Source organism: Dendrobium catenatum, unplaced genomic scaffold (assembly GCF_001605985.2).
Source record: "Dendrobium catenatum unplaced genomic scaffold, ASM160598v2 fragScaff_scaffold_1022, whole genome shotgun sequence".
Taxonomy (NCBI): Eukaryota; Viridiplantae; Streptophyta; class Magnoliopsida; order Asparagales; family Orchidaceae; genus Dendrobium; species Dendrobium catenatum.
The window spans coordinates 12,588-36,759 of record NW_021319484.1 but is presented as its reverse complement, the minus strand read 5'-3'; the positions used below and the strand labels follow the sequence as shown (position 1 = coordinate 36,759).

At 34.8% G+C, this 24,172-nt stretch overlaps 2 protein-coding genes and 1 long non-coding RNA gene across 3 annotated transcripts in view; 2 read left to right on the top strand and 1 right to left on the bottom strand.

Moving 5' to 3' along the window:
- Positions 1–1,706: 1,706 nt before the first annotated feature.
- LOC110114057 (early nodulin-93-like) overlaps positions 1,707–24,172 on the bottom strand; it is a 24,246-nt gene continuing 1,780 nt past the window's right edge. The window contains exons 3-5 of the mRNA XM_028697918.1: positions 3,247–3,308; positions 2,974–3,049; positions 1,707–1,952 (exon numbers count right to left, since the gene is read on the bottom strand). Coding sequence (XP_028553751.1) covers positions 1,861–1,952; positions 2,974–3,049; positions 3,247–3,308 — 230 coding nt within the window. The 3' untranslated portion in view covers positions 1,707–1,860. The remainder of the gene's footprint in view (positions 1,953–2,973; positions 3,050–3,246; positions 3,309–24,172) is intronic.
- Positions 15,702–19,460, top strand: LOC114580428. The gene is made up of 3 exons (XR_003701818.1): positions 15,702–15,881; positions 15,958–16,098; positions 19,140–19,460. It is a non-coding gene; the product is annotated as an uncharacterized LOC114580428 (long non-coding RNA).
- Positions 16,105–19,133, top strand: LOC114580427 (LRR receptor-like serine/threonine-protein kinase FLS2). The gene has a single exon (XM_028697917.1). The coding sequence runs from the start codon at positions 16,772–16,774 to the stop codon at positions 18,887–18,889; it is 2,118 nt and encodes a 705-aa protein (XP_028553750.1). The 5' UTR covers positions 16,105–16,771; the 3' UTR covers positions 18,890–19,133.

Here is a 24,172-nt window from a genome sequence, read left to right as displayed (position 1 = left end):
TCCTAAATCCAAGAACTTGCAGTCACCAAAATCCTCTCTTCTAGCCATTGGGAAGCCACAAAAAAAGGAAGAATAAGTTTCTGATGAACAATTGTAGCTTATTGCTTTCTTCATGTTGCTTTAAATAGGAAACATAAATTATTTATTTTTTTGACTCTTGGATGGTACTGTCTCTCCTCCTTATTCTAATAAACATTTAAAGTTATCTTTTTTTATTTATTGATGAGAATGCTATCCCATCTTGCCATAGGATAAGGGGCAAACTTTTATTTTAGTTGATCCACATCTAATCACCACTTTTGGGCATTAATTACTTTGATTTTTGTGTTTTTCTGCTATTATATAAATATAAAATATATATATTCGGAGCAATAAAAGAGCTTTGTTAATTATTTTAGTTTATTTATTAATATATAGAAAATGCATTAATTAATTTATCTAAAAAAAAAAAAAAAAAGTTTGGTCAACACCATTCAATTTTTGTTTGACAGATTAGGAGAAGGAGAGAAATATTTAGCTTGCTGCAGCTGTGGCAAATAAGGTTGAAAGAGACCAGCCTTATCTCTAAACTTGTTGGATGAGATGGAATAAGGTTGGGAATCAAATATGGATTCCACTGCAATTTTTGGATTTTTGTTCCGTTTTGTTGGATTCTCATTTCCTTAAAAAAAAAAAAGAGCAAAGCAGAAGTTCATACGCCAAAAAGAAAATAAAAACTCGTTGCAAACAATTATTTATCTTGAATATCTACTTGTTGTCACCCTCAAAAAAGGTACATAGTGGAATAACCAATATCTCGATGGGCCTATCATCAACCTACTCCACAGGTGTCAGACCACACAAACGTTTTCTTTAAGATATTAGATATGATACTTATCTCAATGCAAATATGATAACTTTGAAATTCATCTTGATGTGTTTTGCATTAAGGATATTATGATATAATTTTTTTTTTCTATTTTAGATTCAAAGCTATTTGCTGACCCAACTCGAATCAAATTGGTAACATTATGAGTTGGGTTTGGGCAAAAGTATCCCTATTTGATCAAATCTTAAAAAAATTGTCATGTGATCAATAATTTGATTGGTAGCATTATGAATGCATTGTATTTCATTTTCTTTTTTGTGTTCTATTTAAAGCAAAACAAATATTTGAAAATTTCAAATGATCTGAAATTGCTCCGAATCTCTTATTTTTCAAATATTTGAAAATCCCTAAATCAATTCATCTTCAAATCTTATATTTGCGACCTTCTTGCTTGCCATCTCCTCACTAGCATCCATAAACCGCCCATTTGTATTCATCACCCCTTACACAGCAATATGTCCCCTATTTGCATCCCTTGATGGTATCGCTCATACACATTTCTAGCCCATTGCATTCATCGTCATCAGTCTTGAAAGAAAAAATTATTTTGTATGGATCCCGAACGACATCCAGAGACCAATCAGAATATGCCACATCACTTTTTTTGCTCGGTATCGGGTGATGTGGCGCATTCTGGTTGGTCTCTAAACCGTCCGTTATCTGCACAGAATAATTTCTCCACCTAAATCATTGAAAGTTACAACTAAATGTACGAGCTTGTGCGCACGAGAGAGAGAGTCAGGAGATAACATGAAATTTACAATAACAAATAAAAAAATTAACACATTTGATTTACATGCAGCCAAGCTGCTTCAATTACTCTATATTTCTGCTTCTGCTGCTATTTCATTAGCAGAAATTTCATTTCTAACTTGATTCAACAAGCAATTTAGAACAAAAACAAAATGTAAATAAACTCGGAAGGGCTGAAACCATTAAACATCAAAATTCGTGCTCCAAGAGTTTCATCTTTGAGTTGGTGCTGCTTCATGTCAAGAACTCTTGTCATACTTGCCAATTGTGTTTCCTCTTGCATGTTTCAGGATGGTTTTATCAGCAGTGATGAAGAAAGCAGAAATTGCAGCTGAAATATGAAAGATTTGGTTTCAGTTCAAAATATTATATGCAAAACAGACTTGCCATGTCAACTTGACAAGAGAGATGAAAGATTCAACTTTTTTTACACTTGTTATGATACTACTCTACATATAATGCACCTAGCTTGATATTGCTTTTGCAGTAATTCTCATAAATAAATTCCTTCAAAAACTAAAAGAATCTCAATTTCAAGTTGCTTGTAAAGTTCTCACGTAGTTTACATTAAGGCTTCGTTTGGTTATCCTATATCATTTCTAAAAGTCAGTTTTAAAACAATTGTTTGAGAAACGGGGTTTTTAAACGGAGAAATAAATACCCTAAAGCTTTTTAAAACAATACAAAAATACAGTTCCCCAAAAAGTATTTATGCAAAAGTGTCACAAACAAACAAAAAAAAAAATTCCTCCATTTCCAAACGGAAAAGGCAAAAAAACGCTCAAAAAAACAAAACCTAAATCTCGAAAAATGGATTCTCTAAAAAAGCTACGATACCAAACAACTTGAAGGTCATGCTGATGCTGATTGTTGACTATAAGGGAATAAGGGATTACGAGTTCATAGGAGATTCACTTCATAATATTATACAATTATAGGAAAAAATCCTATAATACGAAGGAGCAAGAAAAAACATTTTTTTCAAGATCCAATGGGAATCTAAATTCAGAGTAATTGCTAAAGGTATTTTCAAACTTCTATAGATTAAAATCAATTTAGCCGATTATGATGGGGGAAACAAACCTGAAATATATCAGGAACATAGGAAACTATGAACAAACAAATGCACATCATCACGGCATTGAAATACAAGTGAAAACAAGCATTCAATTATTTAAAGAAACATTGAAAGTGTTTGGTAATTGCAAACCAAACTGCTGGAATTAAAATAGAATACTCCAATCTCGTGTTAAGAAAATAAAGATACTCAATTCTGACCAGGCAAGGCACATCAAAGCTACCATTACTTCTGTGAAATTAATGGAGCATTCAAATAAATTAAAATATGTTACCTGTTGATATGCTTAGAGCTTGTGCAGTATAATTCAAATTTGCTTTCGCCCAGGGAATGACTCGACAACCAACCAGCTGCAACACAAATATTATGAAGGAAAATGCATTATGAACATTAATATGATCATAAAAAAATAAACCAAGTCCTTCAGATACACAATACTTAGAGACAGAAGGAGAATTCACATAAAATAATTTGTCTAAACAAAGTGCATCTTTGCATCTCTAAAAAATTGATATTTTTATATTGAAGAAACATAGTGTAAGCATACCGTGGGAACTGCAACTACTGAGCCTGCAATAATGGCCATTTTGAGACCTCTTTGAACTGCATCTGAAAAAAGAAGCCAGCAGTGCATACAAATTTTGTATGAATATCAGAAAATAAGAATTAATGGAAGTAGACACATATGTTGATGCATAGAAATTCATACAAAATAGTTGAGGACTAATTTAATTGCCATTAGATAAAAAAGAAAACTAAAAAACAATTTCGTTTTCATTCATTATGCATGTGAAAATGTTGCTAGACTATGATCCACCAACTATATCGGATTATGAATCTCCGACCACTGTCGCCTAACTGTGATCCTTCGACCCATGTCACCCAATTTTGATTCTCTGACTATTGCCATATGACTATAATCATCTGATCACCATCATCCGACTATTATCATTAGACCACCTTCACCTGATCATAATCTTTCGACCACCGTCACCCAATTATAATCCTATGACCACCCTCACCCAATTATGATACTTCAACCATCTTTTCCCGACTATGATCTTTAGATCAGCATCACTCCTAATTGCTCGAAGTTGGTCTTTTGAACATTGTCGCCTAACTACAATCATCCAACCCTCGTCACTCGATCATGGTTATCCGATCATTGTAGCCAGACCATGGTACTCCGACCACCATCGTTCGACGACGATCCTCCGACCACCATCGCCCAATTATGATCATTTATCTACATCACCCGAGTTATGTACTTCAAACACCATTGTATGGCTTCGATCCTCCAACAATTGTCACCCAACTTCAGTCCTACGCCCACCGTCACCCAACATACATCTTTAAACACTGGCGCCTAACTACAATCCTTCGACCATCATCATTTCTAAGCCTTTTTTCCCGGCTACGACCCTTTAATCACTATTCCTTGATTATGGTCCTTCGATCACCATCGCTCAAATATGACTCTTTGACTTAATAAGGTTCTCTGACTTAGTCATTCACCGTCATAAAAAATATCAATGCACATCATCACTTATAAGACGGATGAATATTGTCAGCACCAACTCTAACTCCTGACATCAACAATAGGATTTATTTTGGACTTCTTGGTTTTGATCCCCCTCCTCAAAGGATATTGAGAAAACAAAAATAAGTGATGTCTTGAAAATATCTCTCATAGTCCCATACCATAGGGCTCTTCCAATCTCCACCACGAAATTTATCCTATATAGTTTCTATTGACTATATTACATCACCTTCCTCAATCACAAAGAAGGACATCATTCATAACAAATGAAAAACATTAGTGGAATCAATTCACTTGGATCAGACTCCATTCTTTTCTAGATTTTTCAATTGAGAACTTTGGTTTCATTTGCAACTCCTTTTTATTAGTATGTGTACTAGATCCTCATACAAAATTAAGATGCTAAACTCTTTAACTCTACCATGCAAATGTTCTTCCATTAAATAAAACTTATAAAAAATAAAAAATTGCATCTCAGATCAGCTACTAACATAGGAAATGAAGAATTGTCAAATAGATTCTTATAACAGTGCATAGACCTCTACAATCATCTAAATTTCATACAGAATTAATACTAGAGCCATTATTTGAAATCAAAATTAATAAATAAGAACACAAAATCAATTCCAAGATCCAACAAGACGGCAACTTTCTATGAGAAAGCAATAAGTACGTAAAAATCGAACCTTGGGTTGGGGATGTTTTGCTATCTATAACCCTGGGCTCATTGGGAGAAGATGCCATCATGAAAGTTGATCCCTTGTTTGCCCTAAAGCCCACCACATCAGAAGGAACACCCATCTCAATCAAATCTGTCCGAGTTTGGGGCCAATTTCTCTACTCCTTCGATCGCTGTAGATCTGTGTGGAAAGGAAGAGTTGGATTGATTTAACGCATTCTTGGCGCGAGGTAAAAACAATTCCCACCGAAGAAGCGCGTGAAAGTGGAGAAATTTCGTTACCTTCGCGGTGAGCTCCCGGCGCAACTTCAAATCCGACAAGGAACAATGTAGGAGCAGGGGGCGCAGAAGCCTGGGCTCTTTCAGAACTCGATTTCAAGAGAAGCAGAACAGCAACGAACAAATGCAGAAGAGGAAAAGCAAACCGTAGGCAGGCAAAGGCTATTGATTGGCTCGAAGCTCCGTGCGTGCGTTTTAAATAAGGAAAAGCAAACCTAAATAAGGAAAGGCAAACCTAACCGCCTAAATTATTTTGTGCGGGTATTTGGTGTCCTTCCATTATTATTTTGTTTAGATATTCATGCCGGGTATTGTTGGAGAAATTATTTTGTGCGGAATCCGTATATATTCGAATTCCAATCACAGCTTGTCATATCAGTGGATGTATTTTGGGGATCAGTGCATCCAGTGACATGGTGCATGATTATTGGAATCCGAATGCATTCGAATTCCGCACACTATAATTTCTCGTATTGTTGGAACTTTTATTACGTCCTCTGACCGGGCGTAGCTCTACGTTCGGTCAAAGGATTGTTGCTCGATTTTTGCTCGGTAGTTGGTCGGTATTGCTATGTATTGTTTGGTAATAACGAGGAATACCGCTCTGTGAAGATCAATACCGAGTAATACCGAGCAATACTGAGTTTTTCTAGAAAAAACTCCGGTATTTTTTGGGATTACTGGGTATTGCTCGGTAATACTGGGTATTTGATCTTCACATAATGGCATTTCTTCTCGTTATTGTTGTTATTGCTCGGTATTTGCTCGGTATTTCTCGTTTTGTGCCTGCGATCTTAGTGCCGACCGAACGTAGCCCTACGTACATTCACCGGACCAAATAAAAGTTCGTATTGTTGGGTATCTAATGACATATGATTGATCTCCGGACTGTCTGGTGTCGGAATTGTCTGGTGTCGGAATGAAGGAGAGCCATAAACTGCTCTTCGTGTAGATGGAAACTAAAAATAGATATAAATTGATATCAACCATGCAATTACGTGTTTGGTTGCTCTAAAAAAGTTTATTTAAATGTGGTTAATAAGCAAACATTGTTTAAATAAATTGATGATTGTTTGATTATATTAAATTTTTAATGATAATGCAAACTTAAAATTTATATAAAATGATTAATATTTAAAAAAATAAAATGAGGATATAATAAAATTAAAATCTTATATTTTATTATGATAGATGAATTGAAAATTATTACAAGCTTATTAATCTATTTGTATTTTTTGATAATGTTACATTACAACTTAATTAGAAATCAAATCGAACATATCTTTTTCAATGTAAGACACCAGATAATCATCACTCATCCTACTATGCAATCAATATTTAAGAATCTTCATTGTAGAAAATGTTTTATTCACTGTAGTAGTAGCAACTATTAAAGTTAATATTAAAGTTACAAGTCTGTAAACTAAGGCTATGTTTGGGACGGCTTTTTATGGCTTCTTGAATTAGCTTTTTAGTGAAAAATTTTTAATTTTCATACTAAAAACTTGCTTCAAGAAGCAGTAAAAAAGTCGTCCCAAACGAAGCGTAAATGATACAAATCATTTTCTTATAGAAAGTTGCCATTTTATTGGATCTTAGCATTGAGTGTGTGTTCTTATTTAGTAATTTTGATTTGAAAGAATAGGCTTTAGTATTAATTATGTATGGAATTTAGATGATTGTAGAGGTCTCTGCACTATCATTAGGATCCATTTGACAATTCTTCATTTATTTTATTACTACCTGATTTGAGATGCAGTGTTTTTTTATAAGTTTTTTTTTTGTAAGTTTTATTTTTTTAAGTTCAAAAGTTTTTTTGATATGATGTGCTTAATAAGTATTTTATAAATAATTTATTTAGCTATTATTTAATTAAGTATTCTTGTTATAACCTGGAACAAACTTGGTCCAAGTATTTTCATGCCAAATGGATTGGAGCAATGCAGCTCATCTCTCTTGCATACGAGTCGGCCGAACAACCTTCCCAGCCATAAACATCTCTTCAATCACGAAAATCATGTGATTCATCCCGCCTTGTTTGATTTTTCCTGTATATAGCATCCCTCTCATGTCATTTAAACCTACCAGGGAACTTGGGGTGAATCCTCTTATTTCTATTATGCAGTAGCCATCAAACTCTCTTTTCTCCTCTTTCATTTCTTTCTCGTAATAGCAGCTCTCGGCGAACTCTTCTCAAACTCCTCTTCTTCTACAACATGTTTTCCCTCTCCTCTCTTTCCTTTGTTGTTCTTCTTTTTTGCCAAGGTATATAATAGATGCTCACTCTTTTGTAGAGTTTAAGTCAAAGGCGATGACTTGAGTTGATGGACTATGATTTGCAGATTAATGAACATCCAGGAAAAACTAATCTTGTGGCATATGCTTTAAACAATAACTCTTCATCTTATGCAGCATGGATGATCACTAAAGAGTGACAATTAGTGAATGACGTCCCAGACGAACTGCCCAATTTTCACCATTCTGAACAAACCTGTACCGATCGTCCCGGACGAACCTGGAGCAGAACTGATATTACAGCAACTCTGTTATTTATCGTATGTCTATTCAACCACTGATTGTTAAATAGATTCACAAAGATCAAATGGAAGACATGGAGTTGATGTAGATTAAAGAGAAAATTCATAATGGATTGAAGCCATATTTTACAATTAATTAGATGGGTGCCTTAAACTTTAAAGATCTACTATGTGTTTCAGATCATATTGAACTTTGAAAATAGATACTTCGGGAGGCGCACAGTACTTTATGTTGAATTCACCTAGGGAGCATAAAATTGTATCAAGATCTCAAGAAGTTGTTTTGGTGGCCTGGTATGAAGAATGATGTGGCAAAGTTTGTAGTCAAGTGTCTGACATATCAGATGATCAAGGAAGAAAATTAGAGACCTGGTGGTCTATTGCAACATCTTTCTATCCCAGAATGGTAGTGGAAGGAGATTGCTATATATTTTGTTGTTGGATTGCCGAGGTTAAAGCAAGGCTATGATGCAGTTTGAGTCATAGTTGATAGACTCATAAAGACAACTCACTTTATGCCGATAAAGAATAATTACTCAATAGAAAATCTAGCAATGATATATGTGGATAACATCATTCAATTATATGGGATTCCCCTCATTATTGTATCAGATAGAGATAAAAGATTTACTTCAAGGCTATGGAAGAAAGTGCAAAGAACTTTAGGTAAGAGATTGAATTTCAGCGCTACCTTTCATCTGTAGAGAGACGATCAACTAAAGCATACCATTTAGACTCTAGAAGATCTATTGAGAGCCTGCATTCTTGACTTTAGTGGAAGTTGAAAGGACTACATTCCACTTATGGAATTTGCCTACAATAATAATTTTCAAGCTAGGATCAATATAGCAACTTATAAGACTTTATGGCAGGAAGTACATATCTCCTTTATGTTGGTTTGAGTTCGATGAGAGAAAGCTCTTTGTACCTCAACTGGTTGATCAACCAACATAGAAGTTTCATCAAATTCGAGAAAGGCTTCATTTACTTTAGGAGCTTCAGAAAAGAAATTTTGATCCTAAGCACAGAAATGTTGAATTTTGAGCTTGGTGATCATGACTTTCTCAAGGTTTTTCCCATGCATGCAATTACCAGATTTGACAAAGGTGGAAAACTTCATCCCCATTTCATATGACCTTTCAAAGTGATTGAAAGAGTTGGCAAAGCTTCTTATAGATTAGCTCTTCCTCGGAGGCTTCTAAGAGTACATGATGTCTTTCATGTCTCCATTCTCCATTGCTATGTGCACGATAGTTCTCTTATTATTCAATTCGAGCCCTTACTAATTCAAGAAGATTTGAGCTATGAAGAGGCACCTGAATGCATTTTGGAGCATGAGATTTGACAGCTTTGTCATTGATCTATTTCCTTTGTCAAAGTGCTTTGGAAGAACCAGTCAAAATGATAAACCACTAGGGAAATTAAAGATGAGAAGATTAGGCAACAACTTAAGCTTTTCCAGAACTAAGGTGTGAATTATAACTGGATTGAACCTAGTCCATATATTTTCATGCTAAATGGATCGAAAGCCATGCAACTTGCCTCTCTCGTATGCAAGCCGGCCAAATAGTCTTTTTATTATGAAAGAAAAGTATTTAGGGAATATATGAGATGAGAGCGAGGGGGAGGGAGAATTAATTAAGTAGACATCACTATAATATAAACTTATAGGATGTAATTAACCTTAGAAACTTGCTTCTTTGATAGACCTAGGACATAATAAAAAATAAAACTAACTTTAGTTTGCTAGAGTAAGAAAAAAATCTCTAGATGTAGATAAAGTTTTATACATTGTTTTATTTCATTTTCAAAATGATAGATCAATGCTATATTATCCTTTAGTATGAATATTAAATTACTTATATTGTGTTTGACAATGAAAATAAACATTATTTCTATTTTTGATTCGATAGTGAAGCATTAGTACATCTTTCGAGATAGTACGATGTTAGTTATATAAATGTATTTATAGAAATATAAATTGCAAATTAGTTGGTACAATTTATTTGTCCACATTTTTTTTTTGTTAACTCGTTGGGGATTGATTTTTCTCTCTATGTCAAGCGATGGCTAAAGCTTGTTTAAAATAATATTGAGTGCACAGAGATTCTAATAGTCAATGGTGGATGAAGATTGCAGTTGGAAAAGGTGATAAGTAGGATTTATGGGAGAGTGAAAAACTAATAAAAGTATATTGAATGTGTGACTTCTACAAACATTCAAATAACGCATAAGGATAACTAATATTTGGGCACTTAATAATTTATACTATAATTTATGGGCATCCTTTATTTTTAATGCTTCTAAAAGGTGTGTTGTAAGGGCTTTGGAGTTCCTATTCTATAAATAGTTGTAAGATAAAGTTTAATACTTTAAAATTAAGCTGTGATTACATATATATTAATATGCTATCATTTCATGCCCTTAACAAACTTTATTCATTTTTTGAATAATAAGTGTAGCATCTTTGAACTCATAGGCATTGATTTGGCTGGATCAATATCTCGCTCTTTGGGAAACCTCTCCTTCCTCTACAAGCTTCACATCTCCGAAACTAGAATATCTGGATCCATTCCACATGAGCTTGGCTCTCTTTCTAATCTTCAGCTTCTTAATATAAGCCACAATTCACTTGCAAGTGAGATTCCTCACACTCTTTCCCAGTGCTCTCTTTTGCAAATTATTAGTTTAAAGTACAATATGCTTGATGGTGAGATCCCCTCAAATCTTAGCCTCTGCACTATGCTTAGATTCATTGATTTCAATTCAAACAATCTTATTGGCATAATACCTACTAGTTTTGGAGCTTTAAAAGGTTTAGAAGTGCTGTTGCTTCATAACAACAAGTTGGTAGCCATGAAAGAGGGAGATTGGAATTTTCTCACTGCTTTGACAAACTGCAGTAATTTGCTATTTCTTGGACTGGGAAAGAATAGCTTGATAGGCCCGTTTCCTATCTCAGTCGCCAATATTTTAGTGCATCTTTAATATTTAGATTTGGAGGAAAACCAAATCAATGGAGGTTTTCCTTTTGGAATTGAGAAGCTGGTCAATTTGCAAGAACTGTACTTGGGCATCAATCATTTCAGTGGTTCTATTCCTCCATCTATTGGAGAGCTACAAATGTTAAAAATATTTGATTTGAGCAATAATCAATTTTCTGGAGCAATTCCACCTTCATTTTGCAACCTCACGTCTCTTTTTGTTCTACGTATAGGTATCAACAACCTTGAAAGTGGTACTTTACCATGCCTTGGCAACCGCACCTCTCTCACTACATTGGATTTGAGCCAAATTAATCTCACAGGAGAGATTCCCTCTTCTTTAGGATATCTATTGAAACTTAATGAATTGTATCTCAGTTTTAATAACTTGTATGGAAACATACCACCATATTTAGGAAATCTACGATTCTTAGTTATACTAGAACTAGGGTATAATATGCTTAGTGGATTTATCCCAGATTCTCTTTGGAACCTCACTTCTCTCATAGACTTGGGCATAGAAAATAACAATTTAACTGGTATTTTACCAATGAAAACTCTTCATTCTCTTAAATATCTTCGCCTTTCATATAACATCCTTCATGGACCCATTACAACCTTCTTGTTCAACTCTTCTGGAATAGAATTACTTCAACTTTCTAAAAAATTATTTGATGGACCCATACCTATTAGTATAGGGAATTTAAAAAATCTATCCAAAGTATTATTAGCTGGAAATTTCTTGCAAGAAAGAGACATCAAAGAATGGTCCTTCATTTCGGCACTAACCAACTGTACTAATTTGAAGGAACTAGATTTATTTTGGAATAAATTAGAAGGAATCTTACCTCAATCAATTGTAAATCTATCTACAACATTGACATATTTCAGATTACACTGGAACAAAATATCTGGAAACATACCTATAGATATAGGAAATCTCATTGGTCTTAACTTGTTAAACCTAGGAAAAAATAATCTCTCGGGCACCATTCCCGTGGGGATTGAAAAGCTGAACTCATTACAAGGATTAGATTTACATGGTAGTAGACTTTCAGGTGAAATTCCATACAACATTGGCAACCTTTCAATGCTAAATAATCTTTTTTTAGATCACAATGATTTGAGTGGGCATATTCCTTCTAATCTTGGAAGTTGTAAGCAACTAATGCAATTGTACCTTCAATACAATAAGTTTATGGGCCCCATACCAAAAGAAATCCTTAGCATCACTTCTCTATCCCTTGGTATTGACTTGTCAAACAACTTGTTGACTGGATTGCTCTCTATCGATGTTGGCCTCTTAGTAAATCTTGAATATCTTGCTTTGTCGAGTAACAAATTATCAGGCCAAATTCCGAGCAATCTTGCTCAATGTGTGCAAAATCATGTACAAGTTTCTTATGCTGAGCTCCGACGAGCGACTAATGGGTTCTCATCACATAATTTAATTGGAAGAGGAAGTTTTGGTTCTGTCTACATTGGAAATTTGGATCACAATTGGCAAAAAAGTATCGCTATAAAGGTTCTCAATCTCCAACAAAGAGGAGCCTCTAAAAGCTTTGAATTTGAATGCAAAGCATTGAGAAGTGTTCGACATAGAAATCTTGTAAGGATATTAACTTCATGCTCGAGTATTAACCATGAAGGCAATGATTTCAAAGCCTTGGTTTTTGAGTACATGTCAAATGGCAATTTGGATAAATGGTTGCATCAACCATCAATATTTGACAATGATAGACCAAAAAAATTAACCATAATCCAAAGAATAAATATACTTATTGATGTAGCTTCTGCTGTCGACTATCTTCACAATCATGGACCTATACCAATCGTTCATTGTGATCTCAAGCCAAGTAATGTTCTCCTTGATGAAGACATGGTTGCACATGTAAGTGACTTTGGTTTAGCAAGGCTCCTTATTGATACTACAAAACAGTCCTCCCAAGCTTCTACTAGCTCTATTGCATTGAAAGGAACCATCGGATATGCAGCCCCAGGTATCTATCTTCATGCACTTGGCAAAATAATTTTTATACCTTCTATTAATTATTATCTCTAATATGTGATTACAACTAGAATATGGGGCGGCCAACCACATTTCTGTTGATGGAGATGTGTATAGCTTTGGAATAATTCTACTGGAATTGTTTACTAGAAGGAGACCAATTGATGAAATATTCAATGAAGGTCTCACCCTTCATCTATTTGTCAAGGCTTCCCTACCTGAACGGGCAATGGATATTGTGGATCCTTATTTGCTTTTACAGGAAGAAGATGATGAAGTTGGTGAAGGCATTCGACGCATGAGAGTTGTAAGCAAGCCTGAACTGGACTGCATTATTTCAATTCTTAAAGTTGGTCTTCATTGCTCAGAGGAATCTCCAATAGAAAGATTACAAATAGCTCAAGCTTTTAATGAATTATATGCTATCAGAAACATCTTCCTCAAGTCTTCAAGCGACAGAACAACACATCTTTAGCTCATTAGTTATGAAATTAAGCTAACTATTTTTCTCACCTTTTTTTTTTGTTTTTTGCATAAGTTTCTTTAGTAATGTATTTCGTTGAAATAATTTGCTTAGCATCTCAATTAATAAATCTTTCTTGAAGATTTTGGATGGCTTGATATAAGCAATTTCTTTTGCCAGACCAAAGAGAGACTTCTTCCAATATTACTAAAATCACCATCTTCCTTAGAAATTTTAAAATTCATATTGCACATCTACATGCTCATAGCAGTAGAGGTAAAGGGCAGGAAGCTCTCATTTCCTTTGAAAAAAACATTAAATTTATAGCTGTTGGTGATTAGATTGAGCAAGCTTAAAACAAATTATAGCTTGACAAACTTTCAGCTTATGTTGAGTCAATATTGAATCAACTTTTGAGATCAGATTGTTAATATATTTAGGCTTTGTTTGGGACGACTGCTTTCTAAAACGGAGTTTTAATACAAAAATAAAAAAATTTGTACTAAAACTCCATTTTAAAAGCAATAAAAAAACCGTCCCAAACGAAGCCGTATTATTTTAATATATGTATTTCTCAGATTATCTATGACAAAAATGCAGAAAAGAAAATAAACTATTTTAATGAAGTACCATAATGAGCGTCAAAGATGGCTTTTGTGCAGTCGTATTATTATTGTTATCAAGTTAAATCAACTCAACTTTAAGTAACCTGGTTCAATTTGGCTCAAAATTGAATTTTAATTAGTTCTTTGAATAAATATAGATAATATACTATTAATTATACACGTTTTTAATATACATTTTATATTTTTATAAATATTCATTTATAGTGAGATTTTGGGCCGAACAACATTCTATGTAAGAACACAGCTCATTTTGGTCTGTTGGTTGGGAACTTAGGCTATCAATTAAGAGGTTTTGAGTTCAAGTCTTGTGTATGCAATTTGTGTGTGAGTTTGCCTTAATTGACCTAAATGTTAATATATATAAGCCAGTTGAAGCAAATTCAAAATCAATTTCAACTATGGATTGGTGTTCAAAATTGGTTGAGTCGATTTCAAGTTGAGCCAATTTCTATATAATAATGTGAAGGAGTTTCAAAATGAGAGCTTTTTAAGTAGCCTTAATCTCATGTAAGAATTTTCTTTGATTCCATCTACATCGGGAAAAAAACATCAACATAAAAGTTCTTGATATTTCATCAAAATTGCCTTGATCCAGTATGAATCTCATTGCATATTAATTTCAGAACGATCAAAATTCTAATTTTTGCTTTTTATAGCATAATTAAATATTTTAAAGAGATGAACCCATTGATACCAAAAGTGAATTGATCCAAGTTCAAAAGAGTTTAGATTAAGCACTTGGAAGTATAGTTAAAAACTTCATGATATTAATTATAAGACCAAGAAATCACCAAATTTTGCATGCTTATAATCAAATCTAATGTCTTGATGAGATGACAATGAGTTAAGATCAGTTAATTTTGACATTATTAATGCACTTAAAAGTTGAAGGAATGATCTATGATCAAAATTAGCTAAGGATTTGGTTATATTTAAAGGGTATGTCAATATCGAAAAATTATAATAGGCCTCCAACCTTTACACCAATGGGAGATGACCTTAGCTTATTAGAGTTCCACTCGAGCATCACTGTCGAACCATTATTATCAGGCAACTGCGTAATTGCTACTATCGAACCATCGCCCATGTCTACTTGATTTTTAAATAGAGTCGACTCGATCTCATTAAAAAAAATAAATTTCAACTTAATTTTAGCCCGACAATTTGATTGATTCAAATTTGACTCAATTTTGTCTCGATTCAACTACAACTTTAATCGGTTACATTGAATTAATCGATTCACTTTAATTGATTTATTTTATTTGATTTAATATTAATTCAATCAGTTGAGTTGACTTGAATCAAACGGAGTTATCAAATACATCAAATGAAACTAGGTTAGATCAAATCAAGTTGACTCGACTTGAATCAGTCAAATCTATTCCAAATAGAACTCAAATGGGCTTATTCAGTTCAGATTTCTTCAAAATTGGGCTGTGATTTTGGCTCTTTATATAGAATAATTATTACGTCCTCCGACCGGACGTAGAGGAACGTCCGGTCGGAGGTCAAATCCCGCCAAAAAATGAGTTGTACCGAGCAAATATCGAGCAATACCAAACAATAACGAGGAATACTATCATTTGAAGACCCAATACCGAATTATACCGAGTTATACCGAGCTATACCGAGCAATACCGAGTTGTCCGAGTTTTTTCTAGGAAACACTCGGTACAACTTATGTATAATTCGGTATTTCTCGGTACAGCTCGGTATACCTCAGTATTGGTCTTCAGAGAACGGTATTCCTCGTTATTATCAAATAATACCTAGTTGTACCGAGCAAAATACCGAGTTTTTTGGCAGGATTTTGCCTCCAACAACGTTCCTCTACGTCCTTACACCGGACGCAATAAAAGTTCCTTTATATAAGTCTTTCCAAATCAGGCACGATCGAGTGGCTGAAATCGTTAAGAAAGTGCTTAAACGGCCGCAGGCTACTGTGCTCTCCTCCTCTCGCCGCCGCTTGGGACCTTCAGGGTGGTGAGGAATCGCATTTGGACGGCAAGGGCTAGAGTTATCGGGCTGGGCTGGGGAATACGCAGCAGCGACCAGGAAAAACTGAGGTAGCTCTTCTTCTTCCTCTTTTTGTGTTCGGGGCTTTCCCAACAGAACCAAGTGGGACGGGGAAAAAATCCCTAGGTTGTTCGGCTGAGAGAAGGAGGAGCTTTCATTGCTCTCGGCTGAGTGAAATCGAATGAAGAGGGGAGCTTTGGGAGTTATTTTCAGAGTAGTTCGGCTTGGAGAAAGAAAGAATCGGTCACGGGCTGTTGGTGTGCAGAGGTAATCACAGCCTCACCGTTTCTTGACCCTACAAATGCCTAACACTTGGCAGCTCGACGGATTGCACTTCTTGCTGTCGACTGCACTTCCGCTTTTACATTCTTTATTGCTCGTCTTTTTCTTATTCCTATTCAACCATCAACTTGGACGAGTAGGTGTTGGTGACGTCCAGGACATGATTTCATTCTACAAAAAAAAAAAAAGTAAAAAACATAAAAAACACTTTATTTTTTTATGTTTTTACTTTTTGGATGAATGTATCTTGAAAGAATAAAATCAACCCAAGACTTTTTATTCCACAACAAGAAAAAAAAAATTGCGATGGCATGAATATGACATCTATTTAGTGGCCGGAGGAGAAATTATTCTGTGTAGACGCCGAACATCATCCATAGCTCAATGAAAATATGCCACGTCACCTCCTACTTGGTACAACGGCTCGATACTGCTCGGTACTGAGCTATGTACTGGATGATGTGGTTGCACCTGATTCTCCTCTGGACGGTAAGCCGTGTCCGGTGTCTGCACAAAATAATCTCTCGGCATAAAGAGTATCGTTAAAGGTTTAAGTTAATTTACAATATGTTGTGCGTGGCCATGATTCTCCTTTCTCCATCTATATGCTTATATAATCTCTCCTACTACTTCACTTCTCCATTTAACATAGAAACACATGGATCTCACATTTTGGCTCAGAATTTATGCTTCATTCCTTTTAATGATCTTCTTCTCACGAAATCTTGTAATATCATCAACTCATAGTTCAAGTGATGCAGTTGCTCTATTATCTTTCAAATCTCTCATCACATATGATCCAGATGGAGCACTTGCCTCTTGGAGAAATAACTCTCTTCATTTCTGCAATTGGCTAGGTGTGACTTGCAACAATCAAAGTGGTAATGAACCAAGGGTCATAGCCTTAGAACTCATAGGCATTGATTTGGCTGGCTCAATATCTCCCTCTTTGGGAAACCTCACCTTCCTCCAGAAGCTTCAGATCTCTGAAACTCAAATCTATGGATCCATTCCACATGAGCTTGGATATCTTTCTAACCTTGAGTTTCTTATTCTAAACAACAATTCACTTACAGGCGAGATTCCTCACACTCTTTCTCAGTGCTCTCATTTGCAACTTATTAAGTTGGAGTTCAATATGCTTCATGGTGAGATCCCCTCAAATCTTAGCCTCTGCACTATGCTTAATTTCATTGATTTCAATTCAAACAATCTTACTGGCATAATACCTACAAGTTTTGGAGCTTTAAAATATCTAGAAGTGCTGATGCTTCATAGCAACAAGTTGGTAGCCATGGAGGAGGGAGATTGGAATTTTCTCACTTCTTTGACAAACTGCAGTAATTTACATTTTCTTGGGCTGGGAATGAACAGCTTGACAGGCCAGCTTCCTATCTCAGTCACAAATCTTTCAGTGCATCTTAAATATTTAGATATGTCGGAAAACCAAATTTATGGAGGCATTCCTTTTGGAATTGAGAAGTTGGTCAATTTGCAAGTACTTTCCTTGGGAATCAATCATTTCAGTGGTGTTATTCCACCATCTATTGGAGAATTTCTCAGGTTAAATATCTTATATATTGAAAATAATAAATTTTCTGGAGCAATTCCACCTTCATTTTGCAACCTCACGTCTCTTTCAGAGCTATATATAGGTATCAACAACCTTGAAGGTGGTATTTTACCATGCCTTGGCAACCTCACCTATCTCACCGTATTAGATTTGAGTAAAATTAATCTTATCGGAGAGATTCCCTCTTCTTTAGGACATCTATTGAAACTTAATAAATTGTATCTCAGTTTTAATAACTTGTATGGAAACATACCACCATCTTTAAGAAATCTAAGATTCTTAGTTGTACTAGAACTAGGGTATAATAAGCTTGGTGGATTTATCCCAGAATCTCTTTGGAATCTCACTTGTCTCATAGACTTGGGCATAGAAAATAATAGTTTAATTGGTATTTTACCAATGAAAACTCTTCCTTCTCTTAAACATCTTCGCCTTTCATATAACAACCTTCATGGGCCCATTACCACCTTCTTGTTCAACTCTTCTGGAATAGAATTACTTCAACTTTCTAAAAATTTATTTGATGGGCCAATACATAGTAATATAGGGAATTTAAAAAATCTATCAATTGTATTATTCGCTGGAAATTTCTTGCAAGCAAGAGACCTCAAAGAATGGTCCTTCATTACGGCACTAACCAACTGTACTAATTTGAAGATACTAGAGCTATTTTCTAATGAATTAGAAGGAATCTTACCTCAATCAATAGTAAATCTATCTACAACATTGTCATATTTAGAATTAAGCTGGAACAAAATATCTGGAAACATACCTATAGAGATAGGAAATCTCATTTGTCTTAACTTGTTAAACTTAGGAAATAATAATCTCTCAGGCACCATTCCTATGGGGATTGAAAAGTTGAACTCATTACAAGGATTATATTTACATGGTAATAGACTTTCAGGTGAAATTCCTCACAACATTGGCAACCTTTCATTGCTAAATAATCTTTTTTTAGATCACAATGATTTGAGTGGGCATATTCCCTCTAATCTTGGAAGTTGTAAACAACTAACGCAGTTGGGCCTTCAATTCAACAAGTTCATGGGCACCATACCAAAAGAAATCTTTAGCATCACTTCTCTATCCATCGGTATTGACTTGTCAAACAACTTGTTGACTGGATTGCTCTCTATCGATGTTGGCTTCTTAGTAAATCTAGAATTTATTGTTTTGTCGAACAACAAATTATCAGGCTAAATTCCAAGCCAGCTTGCTCAATGCGTGCAACTCAAATATCTTTTCATAGACAACAACTTATTTCAAGGGAACATTCCATCATCTCTTAAATTGTTAAAAAGTCTTGTGTGGTTTAATCTTTCATATAACAATTTATCTGGAAAAATACCCAAATTCTTAGAATCCCTTAAATATTTGGACCTCTCTTACAATAAGCTTGAAGGAGAAGTTCCACAAAATGGTATTTTTCTGAATAGAAGTGCTTTTTCAGTGTATGGAAATGACAAACTTTGTGGAGGTATTGTTGAATTAAAGCTACCACCATGCCTTCAGAATAATAAAGCCTCGAGGAAGAATCACACTTTAACTGTGAAACTAGCAACGATCATCCCAATAACTTGTATCATTCTATTATTTATCCTTTCAACATGGAGAAGAAGAATGTCAAACAAGCTTCCTTTGATAGAGAGACTTGAGAAAGATCAGAATCATGTACAAGTTTCTTATGCTGAGCTCCGAAGAGCAACTAATGGGTTCTCATCACATAATTTAATTGGAAGAGGAAGTTTTGGTTCTGTCTACATTGGAAATTTGGATCTACTAGCTCTATTGCATTGAAAGGAACCATCAGATATGCAGCCTTAGGTATCTATCTTCATGCACTTGGTAAAATAATTTTTATACCTTGTATTTCTTATTTTCTCTAACATGTTATTACAACTAGAATATGGGGCGGCCAACCACATTTCTGTTGAAGGAGATGTGTATAGCTTTGGAATAATTCTATTGGAGTTGTTTACTGGAAGGAGACCAATTGATGAAACATTCAATGAAGGTCTCACCCTTCATCTATTTGTCAAGGCTTCTCTACCTGAAAGGGCAATGGATATTGTGGATCCTTATTTGATTTTACATGAGGAAGATGAAGAAGTTGGGGAAGGCCTTCGGCGCATGAGAATTGTAAGCAAGTCTGAATTGGATTGCATTGTCTCAGTGCTTAAAGTTGGACTTCATTGCTCAGAGGAATCTCCGACAAAAAGAATACAAATAGCTCAAGCTTTTAATGAATTATATGCGATCAGAAACATATTCCTCAAGTCTTCAAACGAAAAAACAACACATCTTTAGCATCTTAATTATGAAATTAAGTTAACTATTTTTGTCTCCTTTTTTTTTTTGGTTAAGGTTCTATGGTAATATATTTTGTTGAAATAGTTTGCTTAACATCTGAGTTAATAAATCTTTCTCGAAGATTTTGGCCCAAAGAGGGATTTCTTCCCATATTACTTAAATCACCATATTCCATAGAAATGTTAAAAATTCCTATTGCACATCTACATGCTCATAGCAATAGAGGTAAAGGGCAGGAAGCTCTCATTCCCATTGAAAAAAAAAAAAAAATTTATAGCTTTTTGGTGAGTAGATTGAGCAAGCTTAAAAAAAAATAGCTTGACAAACTTTGAACTTATATTGAATCAACTTTTGAGATCAGATTGTTAATAAGTTTCATGTCGATTTCCAATTGAGCCAATTTCTAAGCAATAATGTAGGGGAGTTTCGAAGTGCGAGCTTTTTAAGCAGCTTTATGTTTGGTTTGAGACAGCTTTCTTACTGCTTCTTAAAACAACTTTTTAGAACAAAAATTAAATTTTTTGCATTAAAAAACTGCTTTAAGAAGCAAAAAAAAAAAAAAAAAAACTTTCCCAAACCAATTCTTCAATGCAAATTTTCCTTTTGAAGAATTGGGATAGCCCTTTCATGCAATGATCAGAACTTGGCTTAAGTTGTTTATAATCTTAGAAGCTTGGGTACAAATTTTTGTTATTCTTTCTTTATCGTTACAATTATTATTTTAATGGAAAATTTAGTTCACTGTTATCAGGAGAAAAAATTGATTACAAGTGATCTTAAAGTTAGTTTTGATATGAATATAATATATGAATAATCAATCAAATTTTAAATATATTCTGATTAAATCGGTCGACAAACTCAAAAAACTAAGATAAATTTTTTGATGGGAAAATCAAGGAAATGATCAGAAGAACAATTTGAATTTTGAAGAAGAGAAAGCATCATCCACCATAAGATCGGTTGATGAAGAAACTATAGAACCATTAGATAATTCATCAAAAATATTGCATGCATCCCAAAACATACTCAAGAATTTTGGCTCTCATTCTGATCGAAATTTTGATCAGAATGAATGTTTAGACAAATTGTTTTTCTTATAAATGTTCAGAAAATTTTTGTTAGTTAAGCTCAAGTTGGTACTCTGACATGTTTCTAACTTATTCAACAATATTCTCATTAGAGATTTCTCTGCCATGAATCTTAATGGAACAAACACAACAACCAAAAATATTTGTATAATCAATTTTTTGTAAAAGCCAGCTTTGGTGTAGCTGATGACCTGCACCGATCACTACACTTTTGCATTTAGGAATAATGGTGAGGTCCACAATATGATTCGGCATCTTCGTGTAGACGATACTAAAGGGACATTGGCCAGTGGATCGATTAGGCATCGAATTGAACGCAAACTCCGCTTGTCCAAGGACTTCTTACATGGTAATAAACTTTCAGGTGAAATTCCATACAACATTGGCAACATTTCAATGTTAAATAATCTTTTTTTAGATCACAATGATTTGAGTGGGCATATTCCTTCTAATCTTGGAAGTTGTAAACAACTAACGCAGTTGGACCTTCAATTCAACAAGTTCATGGGCACCATACCAAAAGAAATCTTTAGCATCACTTCTTTATCCCTTGGTATTGACTTGTCAAACAACTTGTTGACTGGATTGATCTCTATCGATGTTGGCCTATTAGTAAATCTTGAATCTCTTGCTTTGTCGAGTAACAAATTATCAGGTCGAATTCCGAGCAGTCTTGCTCAATGTGTGCAACTCAAACATCTTTACATGGACAATAACTTGTTTCAAGGGGACATTCCATCATCTCTTAAAACATTAAAAAGCCTTGAGCGGTTTAATCTTTCATATAACAATTTATTTGGAAAAATACCCAAATTCTCAGAATCCCTTCAATATTTGGACCTTTCTTACAATCAGCTTGAAGGAGAAGTTCCACAAAATGGTATTTTTTTGAACAAAAGTGCATTTTCAGTGTATGAAAATGACAAACTTTGTGGATGTATTGTTGAATTAAAGCTACCACCATGCCTTATGAATAATAAAGCCTCGAGGAAGAAGCACAATTTAACTTTGCTACTAGCAACGGTCATCCCAATAACATGTATCATTCTATTATTTGTCTTTTCAACATGGAGGAGGAGAAAGTCAAAAAAGCTTCCTTTGATAGAGAGATTTGAGAAAGATCAGAATCATGTACAGGTTTCTTTTGCTGAGCTCCGAAGAGCGACTAATGGGTTCTCATCACACAATTTAATTGGAACAGGAAGTTTTAGTTCTGTCTACATGTCCCAATAAAAATTATATTTAAGCCAATTGAAGCAAACTGAAAATCAATTTCGATTATGTAGTGGTGTTCAAAATTGGTTGAGTTGATTTCAAGGCGAACCAATTTCTAAACAATAATGTGAAGGAGTTCCAAACTGCGAGCTTTGTAAGTAGCCTTAATCTCATGTAAGAATTTTGTTTGATTCCATCTACATAGAAGTTCTTGATATTTTTTAAAATTGCATTGATCTAGTATGAATCTCATTGCATATTAAATTAAGGATCATCAAAATTCTAAATTTTGCCAACTTATAGCTGAATTAAACATTTTAAAGAGATGAATCCATTGATATCAAAAGTTGAAGGAATGATCTATGATCAAGATTAGCTAAGGATTTGGTTATATTGAAAGGTTATGTCAATATCAAAAAATTATAATAGACCTCCAACCTTTACATCAAGGGGAGATGACCTTAGCTTATTAGAGTTTCACTCGAGCATCACTGTCGAACCATTATTATCAGGCAACCGCCTAATTGCTAATATCGAACCATCACCCCTGTCTAATTAATTTTTAAATAGGGTCGACTCAATCTCATTAAAAAAAAAAAATCAAATTTCAACTTAATTTTTTCCCGAAAATTTGATTGATCCAAATTTGACTCGATTCAACTACAACTTTAATCGGTTACATTGAATTAATCGATTCACTTGAATTGATTTATTTTATTTGATTTAACAGTAATTCAATCCAGTTGAGTTGACTCGAATCAAACGGAGTTATCCAATACATCAAATGAAACAAAGTTGGATCAAATCGAGTTGACTCGACTTGAATCGAGTCAAATCTATTCCAAATAGAACTCAAATTGGCTTATCCGGTTCAGTTTTCTTCAAAATTGGGCTGCCATTTTGGCTCTTTATATAAGTTTTTCCAAATCAGGCACGATCGAGTAGCTGAAATCGTCAAGAAAGTGATTAAACGAGCCGCAGGCTACTGTGCTCTCCTCCTCTCGCCGCCGCTTGGGACCTTCAGGGTGGTGAGGAATCGCATTTGGACGGCAAGGGCTAGAGTTGTCGGGCTGGGCTGGGGAATACGCAGCAGCGACCAGGAAGAACAGGAAAAACTGAGGTAGCTTCTTCGTTCTTCCGCTTCTTGTGTTCGGGGCTTTCCCAACCAGAACAAGTGGGACGGGGAAAAAGAATCCCTAGGGTTTGTTCGGCTGAGAGAAGGAGGAGCTTTCATTGCTCTCGGCTGGGTGAAGCCGAATGAAGAGGGGAGCTTTGGGAGTTATTTCAGAGTAGTTCGGCTTGGAGAAAGGAAGAAACGGGTACAGGCTGTTGGTGAGCAGAGGTAATAGCTTTGACCTTATTCCTTTTTTCAGAAACTCTCTTTTCCTGTTCATAATATCCTCATCGCACAAGAGGATCGCCTCGTCCCAGCACTTCACAACATTTCGAAGCCTTCAAGGGAATCCAACCTCACCGTTTCTTGCCCTAACAATTGCCTAACACTTGGCAGGCTCATCGGATGAACTTCTTGCCTGTCGACTTGCAGCCTGTTTGGTTCTCTACGCTGCACTTCCGCCACCGAGACTTCCTCGTTATTCTAATGTAAAACATCAACTTGGACGCAGTAGTTGTTGGTGACGTTCGGACATGATTTCATCCTTACAAATAGTTTATTTTTATGTTTTACTTTTTTGGATGAAGGTATCTTGAAAGAATAGAATCAACCCAAGGCTTTTACTGGACAGCAAGAAAATTTTGTTTTGCTACATGAATGATGACATCTATTTAGTGCCGGCTCAAAGAGTAATCGTTTAGAGGATTAAGTCAATTTACAATATTGTGTCTTGGCCATGTTTCATTCTCTCTCTGT

What these genes read in the sequence shown, in the direction of transcription:
- LOC114580427 (XM_028697917.1), top strand. Translation starts at nt 16,772, where the DNA reads ATGGATCTCACATTTTGGCTCAGAATTTATGCTTCATTCCTTTTAATG.